The sequence below is a fragment of the Topomyia yanbarensis genome, chromosome 1 (genome assembly GCF_030247195.1).
Source record: "Topomyia yanbarensis strain Yona2022 chromosome 1, ASM3024719v1, whole genome shotgun sequence".
Taxonomy (NCBI): Eukaryota; Metazoa; Arthropoda; class Insecta; order Diptera; family Culicidae; genus Topomyia; species Topomyia yanbarensis.
Genome location: NC_080670.1, coordinates 132172303 through 132196538, shown reverse-complemented (window position 1 = coordinate 132196538; position 24236 = coordinate 132172303). Strand labels below are relative to the sequence as shown.

At 39.8% G+C, this 24236-nt stretch overlaps 1 protein-coding gene and 1 long non-coding RNA gene across 2 annotated transcripts; both read right to left on the bottom strand.

Moving 5' to 3' along the window:
- Window positions 1-190: 190 nt before the first annotated feature.
- LOC131688036 (small ubiquitin-related modifier 3) lies at window positions 191-1747 on the bottom strand. Its single transcript, XM_058972202.1, has 3 exons — window positions 1569-1747; window positions 1322-1450; window positions 191-379 (listed from the first exon to the last, which is right to left on the bottom strand). Exons 1-3 carry the CDS (start codon window positions 1584-1586, stop codon window positions 239-241), a joined length of 288 nt encoding a protein of 95 aa, XP_058828185.1. The 5' UTR covers window positions 1587-1747; the 3' UTR covers window positions 191-238.
- A 6742-nt stretch (window positions 1748-8489) lies between these two features.
- Window positions 8490-9040, bottom strand: LOC131688107 (uncharacterized). Its single transcript, XR_009305226.1, has 2 exons — window positions 8993-9040; window positions 8490-8933 (listed from the first exon to the last, which is right to left on the bottom strand). It is a non-coding gene; the product is annotated as an uncharacterized LOC131688107 (long non-coding RNA).
- Window positions 9041-24236: the final 15196 nt, after the last annotated feature.

Genomic DNA, 24236 nt, shown 5'->3' with positions numbered 1-24236 from the left:
CTCTCTGGTTACGGGCGATTTACAACCTTATTCTGCATTAAGACGAATGTGATTTGATTGAATACCATATCGGTTTGACTATCGTTGAAAGTACAATTCACATTCGTTAGAAAATAATTGCCCATCGGACGATAGCTTATTTAATATTTGTCGTTTCTTTTATAAGTTATTGATACTTTACAACTTATGGTAGAATGGTTATTTGAAGGATTTTTATTGACAGTAGTTAAAGTTAGGTTTAAAAATAAAGCTTTCCGCCGGTTTGCTGTTGGTATACTTCAATCGTATCCCCTTCTTCCATTTCCAGCGTCGTCGGTGTGTCATTTTCGTTGATCGGCTGGCCGTCAAAACGGAATCGCACGACTTGCATCGACAAACCCTGTAAACAATTTCGTTAATTATTTTTATTTCTAAACGGCAATCCAAGTGCTTCTTATTATTGCATTGGTGTTACAATACGTAATGATAAACTTATTACAGCCAAGTTGTAACGAGAGTACTACACTGATATACTGCCCAAAATCGCATATTTGTCCCGTTTTCTATGGGATTTCCTATCATTATGGGACTGATTTGCGATCATGGGCAGTATAGTCGAATCGTGAGAACGGCATCCAATATTTGATAGTTTCATGAAATAAACACTATAGGGTAATGAGCCTATTTTCGCCATGTTTCCATTTGAAGCCGTTGGTTAGAGCAGTCTGCCATCTTTATTCCAAGCATTGGGTCAAATGGTATGGTGATAATTGGGATACTCAGTTCGAGTTTGCGTTACTCCCAAACACGAACATTTCATCATTTTCAGGGCATTTGTTTTATTAAATTAAATTTTGATTGGTGTATGCTCAGTCCATCGATTGTAAGCCGAGTAATTACAGTTAGGTACCCTCCTTAATATGGTGAAAATAGGAATTCTACTCTATATATATATATATATATATATATATATATATATATATATATATATATATATATATATATATATATATATATATATATATATATATATATATATATATATCTCTACGCAATATTAGGTTTGTTCTAGTACATGGAAGTTACTCCCTGTTGTTCCGGAGCAAAAAATTCTTGCTCCTTTTCACTCCGGTTTGCTACCAGAAGAAAAAAGAGAAGATAGTACAGGAACGATTTTCTACCTGTTTGCTCCGGAGTACTTCCAGTTTCTCCTGGTACTGGAACAAACCTATTAATACATGTGCGTATGTTCATAAACCAACGCACTCACACATTGAAATAATCTCAGAGTACACAATGGATTATACAATTTGTCGGAAACTTTCAGTAAAACGTAACTTACCGCGCGGTCACAGTAGGCATTCATCAATTTTCGTAGGGGCGTATGCTTTTTTATCTTAAACTGCACTACGGCGTTGTCCTGTCCAAGCACTTTCAAATTGATATGTTCCGATTCTGATCCTTTCGAGTCCTGGAAATAAAAAAAATGAAGCCTATTGTAGAAAATTACTCTTAGAAGTGCGCCATATTATGGCGTCCATGCGCCCAATCACTACTTTTGCCAACTGAAAACTAATATAAATAATTACCTTTTTCTCTTCAGACATTTTCACAGATTTATAGATCAAGTTGATAAAAAGCGAATTTAAAGTTCTAGCAGTTTATACGATCAACGGCTTTAAAGCAGGACTCGCACGCTTTTATCTCTTGCGAATATTCCCGACGTATGTACGAGTCGAACGATGGCTACTGAATAATGATCAAGGATTTTCTTGAAGTATCGGCGTGATGCCGGCTGCGAACAACGGCTCTTGGTATATAACGAAAACTGCACGAAACAAGGTTTAGCAATACGTTGGGACAACCAGGGCTGCCAAATGTTTTTCCAAGAAGTATGCAAAAAATTTCGAAAAATTCTGGAATTGTGTTGATGGCTAGGTTGATGGCTATTTTTTGAATAAGCTTCATTTCACGTCTAAGAGCTGCATTTGTTGCAATTTACTAATGAAACATATTTATATGTTAAAATATCTCGGCTTTCTGAAAATTCATTAATTGCGCCGCCAATCTGTACCACGTTCAATTTTCAGCATAAAGGCTAGTTTACAGTTCGGAAAACGTGTCACGGGATTTGGGTCCCTGTGTATTTTAAATGGAGCTCGGGATTTCAAATCCCGTGACGGGAAATGAGTCTACACAAAAATGACAGTTTTCCTGAAGTGTAAACCCAACCGCGGGAAACATCACGGGATTTTAAAACTCTCCACACAGAAATCCGGCCGGGAACAATTCAACACAAATTGTTTCCGACGGGGAAAATAGTATTTTTAGAAGGTTTGCGATTTGCTGCAAGTTGGATACTGTTTGTATTTTTAAGAAGCAGCAGAGTTTTTGGTTTGACAGTTTGGAGAGATCTCGGCGGGAAATTTTCCCTGATCAAATCCCGACGCAAATCCCGTGCGAAATCCCGTGATCCATTTCCCAAACTGTAAACTAGCCTTAAAGCCAGCCCCGTGAAAACTCTTTGTTGCCTGAAGCTGCCACCAAATGCCAGTAGCGCTAGCTACGTTTCAAATGTTCAAGGTCTGTTCACATGAACTGTATAACACTGTTTAAAAGTTGGATTCAAAACAAGTAATTAATAACAATATATGAGAAATCACGCTTTCTCTTGCATCGCTTCTTCTCCACAAAATCCGAACGCTTTTATCACCTGAGTACCAGTTAAGCACGTCGAAATGTAGTTTGTTTGCATTCGATAAGTTTCAGGTCGAGTTAACAACATTGGCTCGTAGCGATATGAACGTTGCTTAAAGCGCGTTCGCTGTCATTTTTGACAACTAACCGAGCCAGAAAGCCAGCTTATGTTGGCTTCACTCATTTTTCAAAGAAACGTCAAAACATTCACCCTCTTGCATAAAGCATATAAATTAAAATCTCTGACCTTACAGTATCTTGAATTACTGAACTTCCAGCTGATGAAAATCAACAAAATTTATTCACATTTCTAGAGAAAATTTTCAATAGGACGTAAGTAACATTGAGAGCCTCTCTTTGTTTACTTTCTCTTTCGTTTATTACGACGTCATTACAACACTTTGCACTAATTTTCCAGTACATATCGAAAGCCGACGATTTTTACTAGAATATTATGCAAAGAGTAGAGTAGTAACCCGAATAGAAATGTACAGTAACAAAACCATGATTTTTTTGACAGTGATTTTTTTGACAGTACAGTAATTTTACAATAATTCCATATCAACATTTGAATAGGGCTAATAAGATTTGTAAACAAACTTTTGTTTTGCTGATTTCTCCTAATTTGTTATCATTTCAACACAGAAAACATTTGAAAATGATTCTACCAAGGGTAAAGATGTTGATTCATGTGTATTTTTCATGAAATTCAACTCGGTGGCGGAATAATGAGCGAAATAAGTTTGTTTACAAAAGTCTCATTCGCCCTTTTGAAGAATTACTATTGAATTTACAGTAAGTTTTAGTGTTATGCTACAATACAAAAACAATAAACTTTAACGTTTTTACAGTAAATTTCAATGTAAAATAGACTTTTACAGTGAAAAAGGGGGGTGGTTATGTATCTTAACATTAAAAAAAAATCAATTTTTCTCCATACATTTTTTTCTCGAAAACAGTAAAACTAATGTGAATGCACTGTATCAGCTTTTTGCTGAACAGTGAAATTTGTTGTTACATGGAATTTTATTGTAAATCTACTGTGAGAACTTGGCATCGAACAATGTTAAAACAGTAATAACTACAATATTTATTGTTTTATGATTGTTTGTAGAGTAAATGCTATTGTAAAATTCTATCCGGGAAATGTTGAAATGGCCGAGTAATGAATAGAAAAGAAAGACCCCAAAGAGAATCTCTCATTGTTACTTACGTCCTATTGAAAATTTTCTCTAGATTTAGCGAAAAAATAGCTATGGTACGTTGTATTTCGTTATTTCAAAAAGTTTTGTTTTAAAAATCGTAGGTCAAAAGGCAGTTAAAAAACCAACGATGCATTCTTGTAACTCATTTCATTTTCGAAATTGTCTGGATGAATCCGGACAAATTTTCTGAATTCTGGACCAAACAAACCGAAATCTGTATGTCTGGACGACGCTTAAAAATTTGCAAGAATCCAGATAAATCTGGAAGGTTGACACCCCTGGGGACAACCCACACGCAACCGTAAAATAACCTATAGAATAAGTTCTTTTAACTTAAATTTAGGTACTTTTGAGCTGTGCGTCGCTTTCGCATTTATTAGTGTTGTCAAAAACAAAACGAGAGATTCGACTCAGTCGAGGTCTTCCATGCAGTAAGGTACTTTTAAGTTGTTTGGGGTATACTCAAAATTAGGTAACTTAAATTTAAGTAAATTAAACTCAAGATTGAGTTATTATTTTTGCCGTAGTTAAATGGAAACTACCTTCAACACGGTTTACCTAATTTTATCTTCTTGCACGATACCACGAGATTGAGTCAAAAGTACTGAATTTTAGGTAGTTTTTCGGTGGCGTGCACATTACCACATAGAGATGCCAAATGTCCGCAAAAATAATTTTAAATCTCGACAAACATATGATTACGGCTTAAAAGTCAACTGTCGAAATTCTCCTTTAAAGGGAATTTCGGACAAACCGTTATTTGCTAAACACAGTTCATAACAGTTAATGAAAGAGTAAATTTTTCTCTTTCGTTTACTACTAAGATCTGTGATTGGCGAATAACGGTTTGTCCGGAATTTCCTTTCAAAAAGAAATTTGAAAGTTGGCTTTTAAGCCGTAATCATATGTTTTTCGAGTAATGTCTGGAAAGAACATAAAATGTCAGGAAAACTATTCATGACCAGAAATGACTTATTGATGATGTGTTATATTAAATGAAAATAGTGCATTTATGACCCAAGAGAAATAGAAATAGCTTATGGAGGAAAAACCTAAAGTAGATTTGAAACTATCGTAGCCAAAAGCTATCATTTTCAAAAGTCTGTAAATATCTGCAACCAAATAGACCTTTCTCGTCCGACCTAACCCCCTTTTTTCTTATTTTTATTTAAAAGACTACACATTTTTAAGAATATTGCTGTTGAAATGAGACTATTTGGAGCTATCGTGATTTTTTTATGATTTTTTTAAATTTGAAAAATGCAAGAATGTTGAGTATTTTTTTCACCTTTGCAAGAATGGTGGGACTCAAAATGTGTGTTTGGGCAACACTGTTTTGTATATTTTTGCTTGAGTTCCTGGCAACGCGGCAAATGAAGTGGTGAGTCGCGGTACAAAGTTTATTGATTATTGCGCACTTCCCACCAACCTGGACTCCGCACTTTTAAAGTGCGAGTGATCTCAAAACTGCGAGCTGTCAAACAACATGTATTTCAAGTGATAGAGATGGTACTTTCATAGACAGACCAGTCGAACTAACCGGTCTATGAGAAGAATTTAATGGAAGAATGGTAAGTGCGCAGTGCGGTTAGAATCCAGTTTTTAGTGCCACAAGCAATATGTAAACAAACTAAAGTGAACCTCTCGGTGGAGAACATTGCATGATAATGTTTAACCTCACTTTTTTGACAGTTCAGAGAGATTGTTTACATGGTCTTGGAATTTTTGTTGATTCGATCATAGTATGAGAAACTTGGTTTGGTTCGCTGCCAAATGTTAACACTTTCCAAACAAGGTCGCTCAGCTGTATTTTTTTATTTGATGTCGGCATCACACATTATTCCGTTAAATTTAACATTTTTACTTTTCTTGTACATGATTCATTGAAGAAGTAAGGAATTTCTAGCCAAACATTTGAAAAAGGCGTACTACCAAATGCAAACCAATCGAATTTTCATGTTCTCTATTAAAATCCTGGGACAAAACCTGTGGATAGATGTTTTCTTTTTCATTTTTTCTGTTCATTTGATCTCTTGCCTTGCATAGCCACTCTTTCTTCCTCACATATTTTAAATGGACTGGCTACATTTGACAGTTCCCCCTCACTGCATTTGACGGTTCCCTTAGGCTGCATTTGACAGCTCCCCCTGTCTGCAATTGACATTAGGTTTTTTCGTATCCACACGTCACGTCCCAGTTAAAAACTATCTATCTGGCCATGTGCATAAACATAACGCAACAATGGATTATGAAGAATTTTGATAATGATTTTATAACGAATTATAAAAGGGCCCGGCTGATATAAAAGTCCTAACTAGCAATACACTTATTATAAAATGATTATAAAGGATTATTGTAACTGATTCCAAAAGGATTATAAAGGCAGTGAAATACGTACACAATGAATTAAGGGGAGTGTCTGATGTAAATAATTTGCGCAATCAAACTAAATAAAACAGTATTAAATTTTTAAATAGAATTATAATGAATTCGACCAAAACTTCTTTTGCCTTTTTCTCAAGGTTTACGTTTGGCAGTGACCCTTTTCAAATGTTTCAAATGTTTGGGTAGAATTTAGATTATTTTATCGTTGTTGTGATCAATTTCATTTGGTTTGTTTTGTTCACAATGTTAGTCGCAGAGCATTTTGGTGATCTATGGCAATGGACCTTTACACCCCATACTAGGTCCGCTCCTGTTGCAGCTGTTTCGCCCCGTCCGGCACCGAGTCAACCGATGTCCAGCCTGCGCCGCACTCGTCTGTCGCTATGCCAATGGCAGGGACTTGGATTGAAGGCTAAAATGTCAGCTACGGCTGGTGGTGTTGCTGCAATCGGTTTGCCATCGGCCACGTTGGACATTCGGCTAACGGGAATATTCAGCGATTCCGATTCGAAGGAAGCAGCGCCAGTGGCAGACTGCTTCGGTTCAACAATACGCTCCGGTATCGGACGAAGCTAACACTCCGGCAGGACGAAGGTTTCAAAGAGGGGCTCAGGCATAAGTAGCAGAGTCCTTGCACTTACTGCTTGTCGAGTGAACAATTCCGACGAAACCACTGCCGCTCTCGCCAAGTTTGATCACCGTGATAAGTGCGACGTCAGCGGTATAGTGCCAGGAATAGTCGAGAAAAGTGCCAGGACTGACTTGCCGAGAGCTACAAGATTAAATAGCAGAGCGTTTTTAAAGTGACCGTAGTATAACGTAGGAGCTTTAGGCAGATGATTTATTCAGCAGAATAAGATAGCAAAATTACCCAAAACATAAGAGCTGGCTGCCGAAGTGAATCCACACACATCGTCACCTACAGAGGCAAGCAATAATGGAACGCAGCGAAATTCCTCACAATGAATTGAACTCGTTAGATGAAATTCCAGGAAGTACAATTTTCATAGCATAATTTAATCGACCGAAATTGTAGTCCTCAGTCGAGAGAGAGAGAGAGAGAGAGAGAGAGAGAGAGAGAGAGAGACTGATAGAGTAGCAGCAGCTAGGAATTTTCTTTCGAAAGCTAGCAGCGGTTTTGCGTATCCTGCGCTTAGTAGAGAGCGTTAAGACAGATCTCCGAAGCATGTCAAGTGCTATCAGATGAGAAAAAACGTCGCATCTATGACCAGTACGACAAGGACGGTCTGCTGACCAACGGTTCCGTCCGGTACCACCATAACACACGGCACCGGCGACACATATATTCACAACATAGGGGAAGATGGGGTAAAACGCACCCCCGGGGCTAAATGCACCCCTTGTTTAAATCGAAAACTGCTAAAAATTAGTAGAAAAGAGTAACACCAGTCGAAAGTCCGTTATAGTTAACTTACACTGTCAAAGTTTGATAACCGTACATCAATAGCAACTCGAGAAATAAACAAAAAACAATAACGTGCTCTTCTCATGTAATTATTGTGGCTCGTGCAACAAGGATTTTCAGCTGTTATAAATGCCGTTTTACTATTATATCAGTGCATTCCACTTCTATTTATACCGTTGCTCATTATCAGTCGCACTATATATGAAAAATCAACTAAATAGTTCACTTTTTGCTAAATTTATATCTCTGCTCCATCGGGGGCAAAATGCCCTCTTCTCTGATTTTCCTGGTTTTTAATCGAAAACAGAAAAATCGTTCTGAAATCTTACCAATTGCATAACCTAAGGCAATTTAATGGCACACTTTTGTGAAATCTCGTTAGAAAACAAAACTACTTTCTTGTTCGCCGAGCATTATGCCCCGTTGTTGCGGTGCATTCTACCCCGTTGTTGTAGTGCATTATGCCCCGTTGTTGTGGTGCATTTTGCCCCCGCACAAGTGCGTTATGCCCTGTTTATTTTTCAAAAGGTGATTTTTAATGATTTTGAAGAATTGAAGTATTTTCATGTTTTTGAATATTTTGCAAAGCGTTATGATTTTGATTACAGAGGAAAATGATGGTTAAACGATATCATTAATCAAATTCTCCCAATTGATGTTCTGTAGCTTAGTTATGATAATATTTCCTTAGGGGGTGCGTTTTAGCACATCTTCCCCTACTAATTACTTATCCTTCAGAAAAAGTAAATAAATTGACTATGAAATCTATCATTCGCTGCCTAGTTATTTCGTGCCAATTTGAACAAGACAGCAGTTGCAGATAGCTTTATTGCGGTGCCAAAATTAATGCAACTCGGGATATAATATAAATTTACATATAATTTCTCCTCCCTGATATTCTACCAGAATATATAATGCTCTGCATTATTATCACTCCAATCAAATCCTTCTTACTCCTTGTCGTCAGTGCCGAGCGCTATTTTGCATTTTCCGGCTAAATCAACGACAATGCGATAATCGACGAAACTTTTACTGTAATGGAACTTGAACACGAATAATAAATGATTGTTCCATTCGAAAGCGATAACCTTGTTGTCCTCATGTTTGCAGCTATCATACGCTGGTAGGCATTCTGACCAATGGAAACGTTCTTCGATATGGGCATTGAACGATCAAAATCATTTCAACAACTTATCATCGACCGAATTCGTTACCTATAAAGTTCAGGTAAACTTCACCACCTAAAAATGAGTAATCAATCGGATCATCTTGTTAGGAATTAACCCACGAGCAAACAAACAAATGTGTACAAATCCTTATCCATCATCCAGAAAGCAATCGTTTTATAGCTCAATGCTTGATCTTTCGATTCAGCATATGCCACCGAGTTTTACATCCAGCGCCGATTGGTCAATGTATGAACCAGGTTACCATTGTTCCAATCCTCATCCCTCTTGAGTTGATATTCTTTCAAAGAGCATCGAAAGTATTCAAGTACTGTAAATTTTAAAAGTCCGTGTAAACAAATCTTAGGTAAACAAGCACACCGAACTGTCAGAAAAGTGAGGTTATACATTTTCACACAATGCTCTATATTTTTGACAGGTATTGCTTGTGGCACTAAAAACTGGATTCTAACCGCACTGCGCACTTACCATTCTTCCATTAAATTCTTCTCATAGACCGGTTAGTTCGACTGGTCTGTCTATGAAAGTACCATCTCTATCACTTGAAATACATGTTTTTTGACAGCTCGCAGTTTTGAGATCACTCGCACTTTAAAAGTGCGGAGTCCAGGTTGGTGGGAAGTGCGCAATATATGAATGAATCATTTCAGCATCAGTGATGCCAGGTCTATTTAAACAATAGCCTGCAGTAAAAATATAAAAGTCTGCAGATTGCTACAAAAATCTTCAATAAATGCGACGTAGAAATGTAGTATGTATATAATATAAATGATCAAAAATGTTGAAGGCTTATGTATAAATTGGCTGGCATAGGCTTTGTTCTGCTAAATATTTGTAACCTACAAAAGATCTCCAGTGAAAACGCAAAATATACAGATTTACTAATATATATGCAGATCTGGCATCCTTTTAGTATTCCCCACAGGAAATTCATCCAAATGGTGTAAAAATACGGGGAAACAAGGCAAGATAGGTATTCAGAATATGGGGTTAAATGAGCAGCTTGCACTATTTTTGATTTTTTCAATAGTTAGAGGTACCAAATCATCGCGGCAATAGGAAGTAACGAATTGGGGATAAAAAAGGAAGCATTCTATCATATAAAATTTTTTGACGAGAAAGGTCTATTAAAGAATCTGCAAATATCTGCGACATCGAAAAAAGCTGCAGCTAAAATTAAGTCTGCGAATTTTCAGACATGTCTACAAATCTGGCATCTCTGTTACCACGGCAGATGCAAATATTGTGTATCAACACTTTTTTTGTGAAAAGGGCGATACTTACAAATGTAAACATAAGGCTTTTTTCATACATGCGAATGAGGGCTTTGAAACGCAACAAATTAACCTAAAAATTAGGATTCTACGATATTGCTTTCTTAAACTACAGCAAAAAATACAACGGGCGAAACTGTATTTTTGTTTGTTTATTTTAAGTTTCGCCCTCCACGCTCCATGGAAACAAACAGGGCGATACTTTTTTTGCTAGCAGTTTAGAGGCGAAACTGTTTTTTTTCGTATTTTTTATGATTATCAAGCTGATATCAGCTGTAAATAGTAACAATGATCGCTATTGAAAAAACCCGGACGAAATCGGTGGTGTAAAACCTAGTGTAAAACGGTAGTTATTGTAAAAAACGTAAGGGTGATACTTCAATGGTGATAGGTGAAACCGAAAAAGTAAACAATCGTCAAAGGGGCGATACTATCATTTTGTCAATTTCAATAGAAAAAACAAATTTTAATTTAATAATTTCAAATACTTTATAAAGTTTTGGGTTTCGATCACTGAATCATGCAATCTAGGATGTAAAAAACACAATTCAGCTTTCTGTTGGTGGCTGCGTTCCCAAATGCGCACTCCACTTTGACAAGTCGTCCGTCCAATGTCAATTTTGACAAATCATCAGTCTTGTCAATTTTGACAACACGGTAGGCGTTGAATTTTGTTCTCGTCTGAAACGATGAACGTCAAAATTTGTGATCATAACAAACTCGGTTGCAGAGCACCGGTATAGTTTCAGCGGAGAAGTAGTTTATTATCGAGCTCCATCTCATCTTTAGACGAATCATTGTCAAGCGAAGTCAGGCTTGGCTCACGCGGTTTTCGAATGGAGGGAGCAAACAAAGGCTATTGGCGAAACCATACTGCCCAAGGCAGAAAATGACACGGTCATGACTGACAGAGGACGGTTCGTCTCGTATTCCAATCAAATGCGTTTTTAAGATTATTCTGTTCCGTCTTGGTATTTGCTGCTGATTATCTGTGGAGAAAATGCTCAGTTGAAGGAAAGGATGACTACCTATTTGTATGGCGTTTCCAAGAAAGAACATCTCAATTATAAGTCAATTCTATCATTTGACAACTGCAAACAAGAACCGAGAAGGAACAGCCCAAAAATCCTTTCACAACTACTCATGAACCTAAATGGATTGTGCTTCAAGTGTGTGGTTGAATGTGTTTCTATGAAGTCCGAATGGAAAACTTTGACGATTATCGATCGGCCAGGTACTGGAAAAGTGTGGCTTCCTTATAGTTTCGATACAGCAACATTTTGAATTACCTTCGACTCTGCCTGCTGGTGTCAACACTCATCCCGAAGAGGATAAGAAAATGCTCGAATTGGCAGCCTTCCTGAAGTTAGTTGCCGAAAGCGGAAATGAGAATTTTATTCGAAACAACAACAACCTTATTAGAAAGCTGATTATTGTTAGAAAAGGAATTACCGAACTAACCTGTTCGTTCGATTAGGTCAACAGTAATCTGGGTGTTGGCTAGAGAAAACAAAGAATTTCTCCATTCGTTGGGATCTTTGCTGAAGGAAATCTCCGAACCGATCAGAGCACTGATTGCGAAAGTATACGATGTGCTTTTGGTCTAAAAATGTGAGGAGCAGGAGCTGGAGGCGCCAATCAAGGAGCTGCTGGCTCGGACAATAAATATGTAAAATCGGCATGGTTCCATTATAGCGCCTCTCAATATCATCAAACGTAAGCTCGTTTTGACCTGACCTGAACTGCAAAACTGAAATTTTGAACTTTTTAAAGATCTTTTCTCATTATTATTCTCCCTTCAGAATGACCAGCGATCCATGCTTCATTCGGCCTATATCAAAAACTACTAATACGAATACTAATTAGAACCAGAATTTAGGGATTCGAGCCTCTGCTCTTACCAGAATTAATCACGTACGATATGACCAGTAATAAAGCAATGAAACTCGGTGTAAATTCGGAAAAGCACTAATCTTCTGACAATGTAATATCTTAGCAAAGTTTATTTGGATATGCGCGTTTTTTTAACAACATTTGTAGTAAAATTTACCATCTCCAAGTCGATATTCAACTTCGATAGCGATCACACGTACTGTGTATTCTTCAGAGGAGTGATAATCGAACGCCGATAGAACCAGTTAGTGCTTAGTTGTGGCTATACAACAAACGATGGGGACGGAGAGAGATGACCTTAAATCGGATCGAGTCTTCCGTGTACGGAAATATGGTACATCTCACCCGGGTCCGTTCATAGTTATTGCTGAAACTATTTGCGCGAAGCTGGAGATTGCCAAATTGTCAAAAAAGATTCTGACGGATTTTGGAGATGGATACATAAAAGCAGTTAGTATGTCCAAGAGAAAGGCTAAAATACATTTGAGATCGGCAGAAACCGCGAATAAACTCGTGGCTCAAAAGTACCCTAACGTAAACTTGTACATACCGCAAAGATTGGTGGAGTGTCTAGGAGTAGCAACAATGGAAGGAGTAGAGGATAAGGATCTTGCCTACGCTATAGCCTTCGAGAAATCAAAAGCGTATCAGAACAATAATCCACCCGTTGTTGAATACAGACGAATGCAAAGAAAAATGCTAGGCGTTACTGAACCATTGTCTCTTATTGTGTTTACATTCGAAGGTCACGACTTGCCTTCCCATATTGAGCTTGACAATGTGCTATACCCGATCAGGAAATACAATTACTCAGTCAGACAATGCCGCCGTTGTTGGCGATTTGGACACATGGAAAAACAATGCAAAAGTAAACTCCGATGTAACTCGTGTCAAGTGGATGACTTTAGTGAAGGTCACATTTGTATAGGCGGACCCATCTGTGTCAATTGCTCTGGTGATCACAGAGCGGACGATCGGTCCCTTTGTCCACTGTTCAGTCGAAAGAAGGAAGAGGAAAAGAAGCGTCAAAATAGTTTTTCCCAGGGAAAGACTGATTGGTTTGCCGCATTGGCTCCCCCAACTTCACAGTCTCCAAAGCGTACGACAGTGACCATTGATCGAGAGGAGAATCAGCTAGGGGAAAGCTCGATGCTCTCTAAAAGAAAAAGCAACTCAATGAACAATATCAGCGATGAGGATGAATATCCACCATTAAAAGTGAGACCAACACGCAAACACGAAGAAGAGGAAATTGGTGATATCGCGGATGAGCAGATAGTCAACTATAGCAGGTCCTGTGAAGACATCAGCAACGGTGAACTCATACATTTTCGTCGTCAATCCACTGAGCAGATCGTCGTTTCAGTACACGAGGTATTGGAACACCCGATCGGAGATAACGAAATCTACGAACCGTGCGAATATCGGGAAAGGGTGTACGACCCTGTGGAGAGCCCTCCTGACCAATTATAATGAGCACAACGAACAACGAAACGTCATCGGAGCCCATCAGATTCCTTCAGTTGAACTGTAGGGGTATCAAGCAGAAAAACTCAGAGCTCGTCAACTTGATCAACTCTTACAATATTTCCGTAACTTTATTATCAGAAACCCACCTGGATCAACTTCTGACTTTTAATATTAAGGACCACATGGTGCTTCGTAGAGATCAAAGGCGCAACTCTATGGGAGTGTTAATAGCAATCAATCAAGATCTTGATCCTGTCGCGGTCCCATTGAAAGATTGTAGTGGAATAGAAGCTGTGGCTTGTTCGATTGCGTCCAATAGGGGACACTTAACTGTTGTGTCTATATACATTCATCCGCAGTCAACTTTAACCCAAGAAATTCTGGAAGATTTTATGGGGTCAATTCCAAAGCCCTGTATAATTGGAGGAGATTGGAACGCCAAGCATACTTTGTGGGGAAATTCAAACGATAATAGACGGGGTATAATCCTGCACAGCACATTCGACAACAGTGGTATGGTGATTATTAATAATGGCAAACATACAAGATTCGATAGTTCCAGACCATCTAGTGCAATTGACATTACCGCAGTATCCAACGACATAAGTTTGTGCTTCGAATGGGACACGCTTGATACACCATTCGGTAGTGATCATGTACCGATTGTTTTTGTGTGTGAACAGCAATTAACAGTGACAAGAGTCGATCGTCAGTTCAGAAAAGTTGATTGGAAGAAGTATGAAATGATAGTGGAACGAAAGGTCGAGGAGAAAGAAAGGCATGATTATAATGAACTGTTTACGGTAGTGACAGAGGCTATGTCTTCAGCTTCTGAACCGTCTAAGCAGTCCTCTAATAAATTACCGCAGCCTTGGTGGGATGAAGAACTGGATCGACAAAAACTGAAAGTGCAAAACGAATTCCGAATATGGCAAGCTAGTGGTCATTCCGCTCAGCTATACCCATGATTTCAAAAAAATGATTAAAGTTAAAAAACGCGATTCGTGGAAAAAGTTTTGTGATTCTCTGGACAGTGATACCTCTTTATCGTCTCTCTGGAGAATGGCGAAAAAATTTAAGGGAAGATCGAACGGTACCAATCAACTACGAGATGCTTGTATAATGGAAAACCTTTTAGAACGATTGGCTCCTCCTTCATCACTCGAACCGCTTCACCCAGAATTGAGGTATTCCGTCGAAGAGGATAAGCCGCCTTTCTTCAATATTCATGATCTAAACAAAACGCTAGCAGAAACGAAGAATTCTGCTTCGGGAAGTGACGGTGTGCCATATATCGCGCTACGAAGCCTTCCATTTAATGGAAAAAAAACATTGCTGGAAGTATACAATTCGATTTTCTGGTCGGGTGACATACCGGAAGGATGGCAAGTTTTTCGTATTGTTCCGATCTTAAAACCTGGACAACAGGCGACAAATCCAAAATCCTATAGACCTATTGCGCTAGCATCGTGCTTCAGGAAAACTTTTGAACTCATGATTAAAAATCGAATTGAATGGCACATGGAGAGCAGAGGTTACTTCTCTGATGAAATCTGCGGATTTAGGAAGGGAAAGGGTACTCAGGATGCCTTACACACGGTTATACGCAATGCTAGTCAAACCATCGCGAATCGTCAACATGCCTTATTTGTCATGCTGGATATACGCAGTGCATACGACTGCGTGAACATAAATATTTTGATGACGGAAATGCTTAGATGGGATATACCTAATAGTGTTGTTAAGACGGTTTACAAATTATTCCATCAACGTGTGCTAACTATATCAGTGGACTCACTTCATTATATCAATAGAACCACGTGGATGGGTCTCCCGCAGGGATCTCCACTCAGTCCGCTCTGTTTTAATATTCTAATTAAAAACGTTATAAAAACTATAGCGGCAATTCCTGGAATAATAATTGTTGATTTTGCGGATGATGTATCGATGATGGTGAGAGGCAGCGAACCAGAGCGGAGCAGTACCATACTACAACAGGGTTTAGATTGCATCGCGAATGGTCTGAGGCTATTACGGCTGGACCTGTCCCCTTCAAAATGTAGTGCAATGATCTTTGCGCAAAGAAAAATAAGCAACATGCCAAATATCACTATTAACGGCCATTCAATCGAGTACGAAGAGAGCGCGAAACTCCTTGGGGTGTATTTAACTCCAACACTCTCATGGAATCGACATGTGCGCTATGTGAAACAGCGTGCCTTGCCCTATGTAAACTTTTTAAGGTGTATATCCGGACAAACTTGGGGTTCACATCCAGAGTTAATTCTGAAAATATATAAGTCATGTATCAGATCTGTATTAGAGTATGGAGGGATGTTTATGGCTGACTGCCCGGAGTGGATATCAATTCAGTTGGATCGCATACAGTGGCAGTGTATACGCACATGTCTTGGTAGCACCAAAACAACTCACACGCAATCGCTTGAGTTGTTGGCGGGACTTATGCCTTTTGTAGCTTAGAAGACAGATAGCAGTAGATAAATTTGTCAGCAAACGCTATTATTTGCAAGCTTGGCACGAACAATATGCAGAGCCGATCATTTCGAGCAGTTTAACGACGAACACCATCAGTAGGAGCATTTTAGCAATGCACGATCTTTTACCCTCGTGTAAATTGTTGACGAAATTACCATGTTACTTATTCGACAGGGATATAAACCATTATACTCCTAGGGTGGATTTAAGATTGCAGACAGATGCCGTTGTAGTAGACGATAACTGGAACCGAAAAGTGAATATACACATTGTTAAACACTACGAAGATTATCATGAAAATGAAAATGAAACAAAGGTGCTCCTAAGTAAATTGCCAGGAGCAGCAACAGTATTCTACGCGGAAATGGTAGCGATTTTATATGCTCTAGAACATGTGGCACGACAAACAAGGAACAAGTATTTGATTTTGTCAGACAGCATGAGCAGTCTGATGATGCTGCGGAACGATAAAATCACTAGCTCCACTCCGATGGTTTGGTTCCAGACCAGAAAAATTCTCAGAGACCTAAACAATGCAGGTTACGATATTTCTCTCCTGTGGGTTCCTGCGCATAGGGGAGTTGCTTTAAATGAACAAGCAGATAAAGCAGCAAAGGAAGCAACAGCGAATGGAATAGAACAGTTTGGCGAACTTTGTAGCAACGACATACAATGTTCAGGGAAGGTGAAAGCAATGTTAGCTTGGCAAAACCGTTGGGACTGTAGCACAAAAGGACGATACTGCCATCGAATTATACCAAAAGTTGATACAGAGCCTTGGTTCAAACATCTATCGCTCGGAAGACGTCAGATTGTGATTCTCTCGAAGTTCATCTCAAACCACTCTCGGTTACTATCCCATCTGAATAGGAATGGAATAGTGCCATCCTCGGATTGCACTTGTGGCAAAGGAGATGCTACACCGGAACACATAGTTTTTGAGTGTGAAGAGTATGACGATAATCAGCGACAAGAATTGTGGGTGGCTTTGAAAAGGACAGCTATCCCTCCGGATATGGAAACCATCTTAAAAAGAGGGAATATCGAAGTTTGGATACTTATATGTAAATTTATTAACGACAATAATATTGATATGTAGTATGCTATGATATGTAATTGATATGCTTAAATGTAGTGAACTTGGCCGTGGAGGCGGGTAACGCAGAAGGCCAGACTAGGTTTAATAAATAATTAAAAAAAAAAAAAATTACCATCTAACGCAACGAAAAATGCGATTAAAAATAACCTCTTAGCATAATGGCAAATGACAGCTGCTAACGTTAACAAACGAAATCGGTTGCAATTCTGCCGGCTCATTAGTTTCGTCTAAATCTAATGTCGCTGATGATTGGTTTTCCACAATCTGCCTATTTTATAAGACGCGATCAACCGGATCACCGTATTACGCGTGGCTAGTTGTCCAATTTTTGTAAGCCGATTTCGCAAACATACCCAAAATTGTATTTTTAACGGAAAAACAACCGAAATTTTATTTTGATGTTTAACGTTTGAGACGAGAACAAAAATCAACGCCTACCGTGTTGTGAAAATTGAGACTGATGGAAGGGCTTGTCAAAATTGACACGACTGATGATTTGTCAAAATTGACATTGGACGGACGACTTGTCAAAGTGGAGTGCGCATTTGGGAACGCAGCCACTAACAAAAAGCTGAATAGTTCTTAAATAGGAAATAAAACCAAGTCTGGAAATACTCACTGTTGATTTTCTTTGAATGGCGTGACTGCTAGTATCGCCCTTTTCAAGAAAAAACGTTGATATTAACAATATAGTCCACTCCTGTAAATCCCATACGAATCACAAAGGACATAAATGTAATGCCATCTGTAGACGAAAAAGGTTTTTTAATCTCAATAAATCTAGAGCGTTTTTTTCATTCCATCATATCTACACGCACAAAAAATTTGCTAGGTCGAATCAAAAAACTTGTTTCTTGAATAGGGATCTTTAATTTGGAAAAATTGTGCCAGTTTTTTATATGTTTTGGTAGCGGGTGTCCTTACGAGTACACTCATATCATTCTTAAACCTTAATTATACTTTTATGATTTTTTAATTTAAAAAAACCAAATTAAACTCAACCAGCAAACTGACAGTTGTCCTACTAAATGACGTATCTGCAAATATCTCGTTCGCCTCATTGTTAACCGGGACAGCACCCCACACAGCATGATCTGGTACTTTGTCAATCCGCTAGCAACCTGCCATCCCAAGTTTCATCTGCAAACTATGGTAGATCTGATAAGGCAACCTATAGTGTCGTGCAAGTCGCATGGGTTTGAATGTGTTATTGTCCTAAAAGGAAACAAACTAAAAAATGTTTTTATCAATAGTTTCGGGCCAAAAAATTGAAAAAGGACTGAGATATTAACTCACGGTACTAATCTGCATCAGAATATGCCTTAACCCGCACACCCCTAAAGATCCCTATTCAACTCATCTTGTTTGTTGAATCAGCAAACATTTTTTATCGCATTGACAATCATATTTTGTTGAATCAACCATGGTGTTATGCGATTCAACAAACAGTTTTATTGATAGTGTGCATATTTTTTTAGGCGTGCAATTTTTTTGTAGTGTAATCGAGTGAAAATTTTTAATACCGCCAAACTTATTTTTGGAAAAATTTCTTGCCGGCGGTTTTGTGTGCCAGTTCAGGTAATTTTCGCCAGATTTTGCTAGAGGAACTACAATTTTCCACCTTTCATATCCAATATGAGTGAGTCAGAATCAGAATCGTTTGTTGAGGAATTTCAGCAGCTAGATCCGGACGAGACAGAAGTGGCTAATTTGTTGAGGCAGTTTGGCGTGTCTTTAGAGGTTGTCGGAGCATTCATAAGTAAGTATTGCTGCTTAAACATTAAAAAAACTAACGTTTTTTATTTTTTAGCAAATAAGTACTCGTTGGCCACGCTCCAAATCATCGAGCGCAAAGAGGTGGAAGAGCTAATTCCAGCTCCGTTCTTATCGGAAAGAACTAAGTTTATCCACGGGCTGAACCATTGGCGATGTTGTCATGTACCTTTACTTATAATTTTGAACCAAAACGTTAAAAAACCACGTATCCCCCACATACAAACAAACATCAATGTGTTACTATTTCCAGTTAACGGTATATTAACGGCCTCTGCCAAACGCGACAGCACCCATCGCACAAGTTGAAAAAAAACTCCGTATCTCGAGAACAGTGTACAGCAAATTATCTACTAACACACTCTGCAAAGGCAGATCGATTATTGAAAAATACAACGCATCTGACCATAAGCTTCTATCACGGACGGACAAGGCTACGATTACCCGGATTATTGTGGATGAATTTTATGACAGGTTCTCCAAATACATTCGTAACCCAACTTTGTACCGGGAAACAAGTGCTTTTTGTTCTCTCCGGTGTGGTTTAGTTTTTTCGGTGGTACGAAGGTGCTTGCTGTGGCAGAGGCTGCAGTAAAGCATTACTAATAAACAGTCCCGCGAGTGATAATTGTTACCTGCGATATCAGTTAAAGTAGTGCAGTGAAGTGCGTTACTAAACATTTTTCTTGCCTGAAAGACGGCTTTGTTTAGACGAGCTATATCAGCTCTACTGTGTGAAGGTCACGCGGGTGACGGATAAAACAAACGAAGGATCAATTCACCTACCAGCTCGTCAGGAACCAACTGGTGAAGTGTTTCGTTTTTTTACTTTTCTTATGATTTTTTTTTCTTTTTATTGCTTTTGATTTTTTATTTTGATTTAAGTTAAACAGTGCGGTCGAGCGTGTTGCTCCCGCAACAAAATGGAACAAACAGAAGGATCACCCTCCGAAGAGGAATATTATGAAGAAGAAGAACGTATATCTGATACTGAGACAGATAATGTTATGGTCGATCCACTTCCCCCACTTTCCCCCAATGTCTCACAGCCCCCCCGAGTCAAGGTTTACCAGGATGGATCCGCTGGTCCTTGGGTGGTATACTTTCGGCCCAAAAATAAACCGTTAAACAGCATAACTGTTGCACGGGAGCTGACAAAACGTTACTCGGCCGTAACCGAGATTAAAAAGGTTCAGTCAGATAAACTGCGCGTAGTCGTTACTGACTTGAAACAGGCCAATGATATCGTTAGCAATAGCCTCTTTACGCTGGAGTATCGCGTCTACATCCCTTCTCGTGATGTGGAGATCGACGGTGTGGTAAGTGATGCGGGTCTAACTGTCGATGATCTGATGAATGATGGGGCTGGCCGCCTTAAGGACCCTAACCTTCAATCAGTTAAGATTTTGGAGTGCAAGCAATTGCACTCAAAGTCCATCGAAGATGGTAATTACTATCCATCAGACTCGTTTCGCGTAACCTTCGCCGGATCTGCACTTCCGAGCTACGTTGAAGTGGGAGGAGCTCGTCTACCTGTACGCCTGTTTCTAATAGCTCATGGTTTTGGGAAATTGAGATACAACCAGGAGTTCCCAGCACTCCCCGGGGCACCAAAAATCCCAAGTGCTCCAATTTTACAGTCAGAAACTCAACCTAAAACGGGATTCCTTAAATTTTCTGACATTGTGGACTGGATATTCACAGCTTTCAACATTACCGATCCTATGAAAAGCTTGCTGGTTGCTATTCTACCAACAGTAAGAACATTTTTAAAACAGTTGACTGAACAATGGCCCCTCCTTACAGCGATCGTATCCTTCGATGGCTAACTTATTAGACGGAATCAGGGATCTGATCACTGTTTTACAGTGGAACTGCAGAAGTATTATCCCCAAAATTGATTCATTAAAACACTTGCTAAATTACAATCATTGTGATGCATTTTCCCTATGTGAAACATGGTTAACTTCTAATATAAACCTTAACTTCCACGATTTTAACATTATCCGCTTGGATCGAGAAGACTCATATGGGGGGGGGGGGGTACTTTTAGGGATCAAAAAGTGCTACTCCTTCAATCGAATCAACCTCCCTTCGACGCCAGGCATTGAAGTTGTCGCTTGTCAAACAACAATCAAAGGCAAAGATCTTTGCATTGCTTCTATTTACATTCCTCCTAGGGCCATGATGGGATATCGAAGATTCTCCAACGTGATTGAACACCTTCCCTCGCCCCGCCTGCTTCTTGGAGACTTTAACTCTCACGGTACGGGGTGGGGCTGTCTATACGACGATAATCGATCTTCGACAATTCAAGACATTTGTGACAACTTCAATATGACAATTCTGAACACAGGGGAAATGACACGAATTCCTAGACCACCTGCGCAAGCAAGTGCACTGGACATATCTTTATGCTCGACATCACTACGGTTAGATTTCAAGTGGAAGGTAATATCTGATCCCCACGGTAGTGACCACTTACCAATTGTAATTGCAATCACCACTGGTTCAAGACCATCGACACCAATCAATGTTCCCTATGACCTCACACGAAACATTGATTGGAAGAGCTACGCTGCTGAGATATCCAAAACTATCGATTCAACACAGATACTTCCCCCGGAGGAAGAATATAAGTTTTTGTCCAACTCGATTCTCGATAGCGCGATTCAAACTCAGACGAAACGAGTACCCGACGTGAACACCCAAAAACGTTCTCCCAACCCGTGGTGGGACAAAGAGTGCTCAGACGTGTACGCGGAGAAAGCTGCCGCGTATAAAACTTTCCGGAACGACGGGTTAGTTGCTAGTTATCGAGTGTACGCGATATTAGAAAAGCGAATGAAAAATTTAATGAAAGCTAAGAAACGCAGTTACTGGCGCCGGTTTGTCGACGGGTTAACGAGAGAAACATCGATGAGCACTCTTTGGGGCACGGCCCGACGTATGCGAAACCGAAACAGTACTAACGAGAGCGTGGAATATTCAAACCGTTGGATATTCGATTTCGCCAAGAAGGTTTGTCCGGATTCCGCCCCGGCACAGAAAATCTTCCGCGCCGCGTCGCCTTACAATACCGCGAACGAAACACCGTTTACGATGGTGGAGTTCTCACTAGCTCTCTTATCATGTAACAATAAAGCCCCGGGGCCAGATAGAATTAAATTCAACTTATTGAAGAATCTGCCAGACTCTGCCAAAAGACGCTTGTTGAATTTATTTAATAGGTTTCTTGAGGATAACATTGTCCCACATGACTGGAGACAGGTGAGGGTCATCACCATCCAAAAACCAGGAAAACCAGCCTCCGACCACAATTCGTATCGTCCGATTGCAATGCTGTCCTGTATCCGGAAGTTGTTCGAGAAAATGATACTGTTTCGGCTCGACAATTGGGTCGAAACAAATGGCTTACTGTCAGATACACAATTTGGCTTCCGCAAAGGCAAAGGGACGAACGATTGCCTTGCGTTGCTCTCAACAGAAATTCAAATGGCATATGCTAACAAAGAGCAGATGGCATCAGTATTCTTGGATATTAAGGGGGCTTTCGATTCAGTTTCGATCAACATTCTTTATGAGAAGTTGCACCAGCATGGTATTTCGCCAATTTTAAATAACTTTTTGCTAAACCTGTTGTCTGAAAAACAAATGCATTTCTCGCATGGCGATTTATCGACATCACGATTTAGCTACATGGGCCTTCCCCAGGGCTCATGTCTAAGCCCTCTCCTCTACAATTTTTACGTGAATGACATTGACGAATGTCTTGTCAATTCCTGCACGCTAAGGCAGCTTGCAGATGACGGTGTGGTCTCTATTACAGGTCCTAAAGCCGTCGACTTGCAAGGACCACTGCAAGATACCTTGGACAATTTGTCGGCATGGGCTCTCCAACTGGGTATCGAGTTCTCCACGGAGAAAACTGAGCTAGTCGTATTTTCTAGAAAGCGTGAACCAGCGCAACTACAGCTTCAATTAATGGATCAAACTATTGCTCAGGCTTCAACATTCAAATATCTCGGGGTATGGTTCGACTCTAAAGGTACCTGGGGATGTCACATTAGGTATCTGAAACAGAAGTGCCAACAAAGGATCAACTTTTTCCGTACAATAAATGGAACATGGTGGGGTGCCCATCCAGGAGACCTAATCAGGTTGTACCAAACAACGATATTATCAGTGTTGGAGTACGGATGTTTCTGCTTTCGCTCCGCTGCGAACATACACTTCATCAAACTGGAGCGAATCCAGTATCGTTGCTTGCGTATTGCCTTGGGTTGCATGCACTCGACCCATACGATGAGTCTCGAAGTGCTGGCGGGCGTTCTTCCGCTGAAAAATCGATTCTGGGACCTCTCATATCGATTGCTCATTCGATGCGATATTCTGAACCCATTGGTGATTGCAAATTGCGAAAGGCTTGTCGAGCTTAATTCTCAGACCCGATTCATGTCCTTGTACTTCGATTACATGGCACAGAACATCAATTCATCTACATATAACGTCAACCGTGCTCATCTCTTAGATACTTCTGATCCAACTGTATTTTTCGATACATCCATGAAGGAAGAGATTTGTGGAATTCCGGATCATATTCGCCCACAAGTGGTCCCAAATATTTTCTATAACAAATACCATCAAGTCGACTGCGCTAAAATGTTCTACACTGACGGATCAATTCTCGACGGGTCCACAGGCTTCGGTATCTTCAACGAAAATCTTGCTGCCTCATTCAAACTCAATGATCCTGCTTCAATTTACGTCGCAGAATTAGCTGCCATTCAGTATACTCTCGGGATCATTGACACCCTGCCCTCAGACCATTACTTCATCGTTTCGGATAGTCTCAGCTCCATTGAGGCCATCCGTGCGGCGAAGCCTGGAAAGCACTCACCGTATTTCCTGGGGAAAATACGGGAATATCTGAGTGCTTTATCTGAAAAATCTTACCAGATTACCTTGGTTTGGGTCCCGTCACATTGTTCTATTGCGGGCAATGAGAAGGCGGACTCTTTAGCCAAGGTGGGCGCATTAGAAGGCGACACTTACGAAAGACCAATTTGCTTCAACGAATTTTTCAGTATCTCTCGTCAGAGGACGCTCGATAGTTGGCAAACCTCATGGAGCAATGGGCATCTGGGACGGTGGCTACATTCCATTATCCCGAAGGTATCAACGAATGCTTGGTTTAAGGGGTTGGATGTGAACCGGGACTTTATTCGTACGATGTCAAGGATCATGTCCAACCATTACTCGTTTGACGCGCATCTCCGTCGTATAGGGCTTGCTGAAAATAATCATTGTGTATCACGACATCGAGCATGTTGTTTGGCTGTGCGCAGAGTA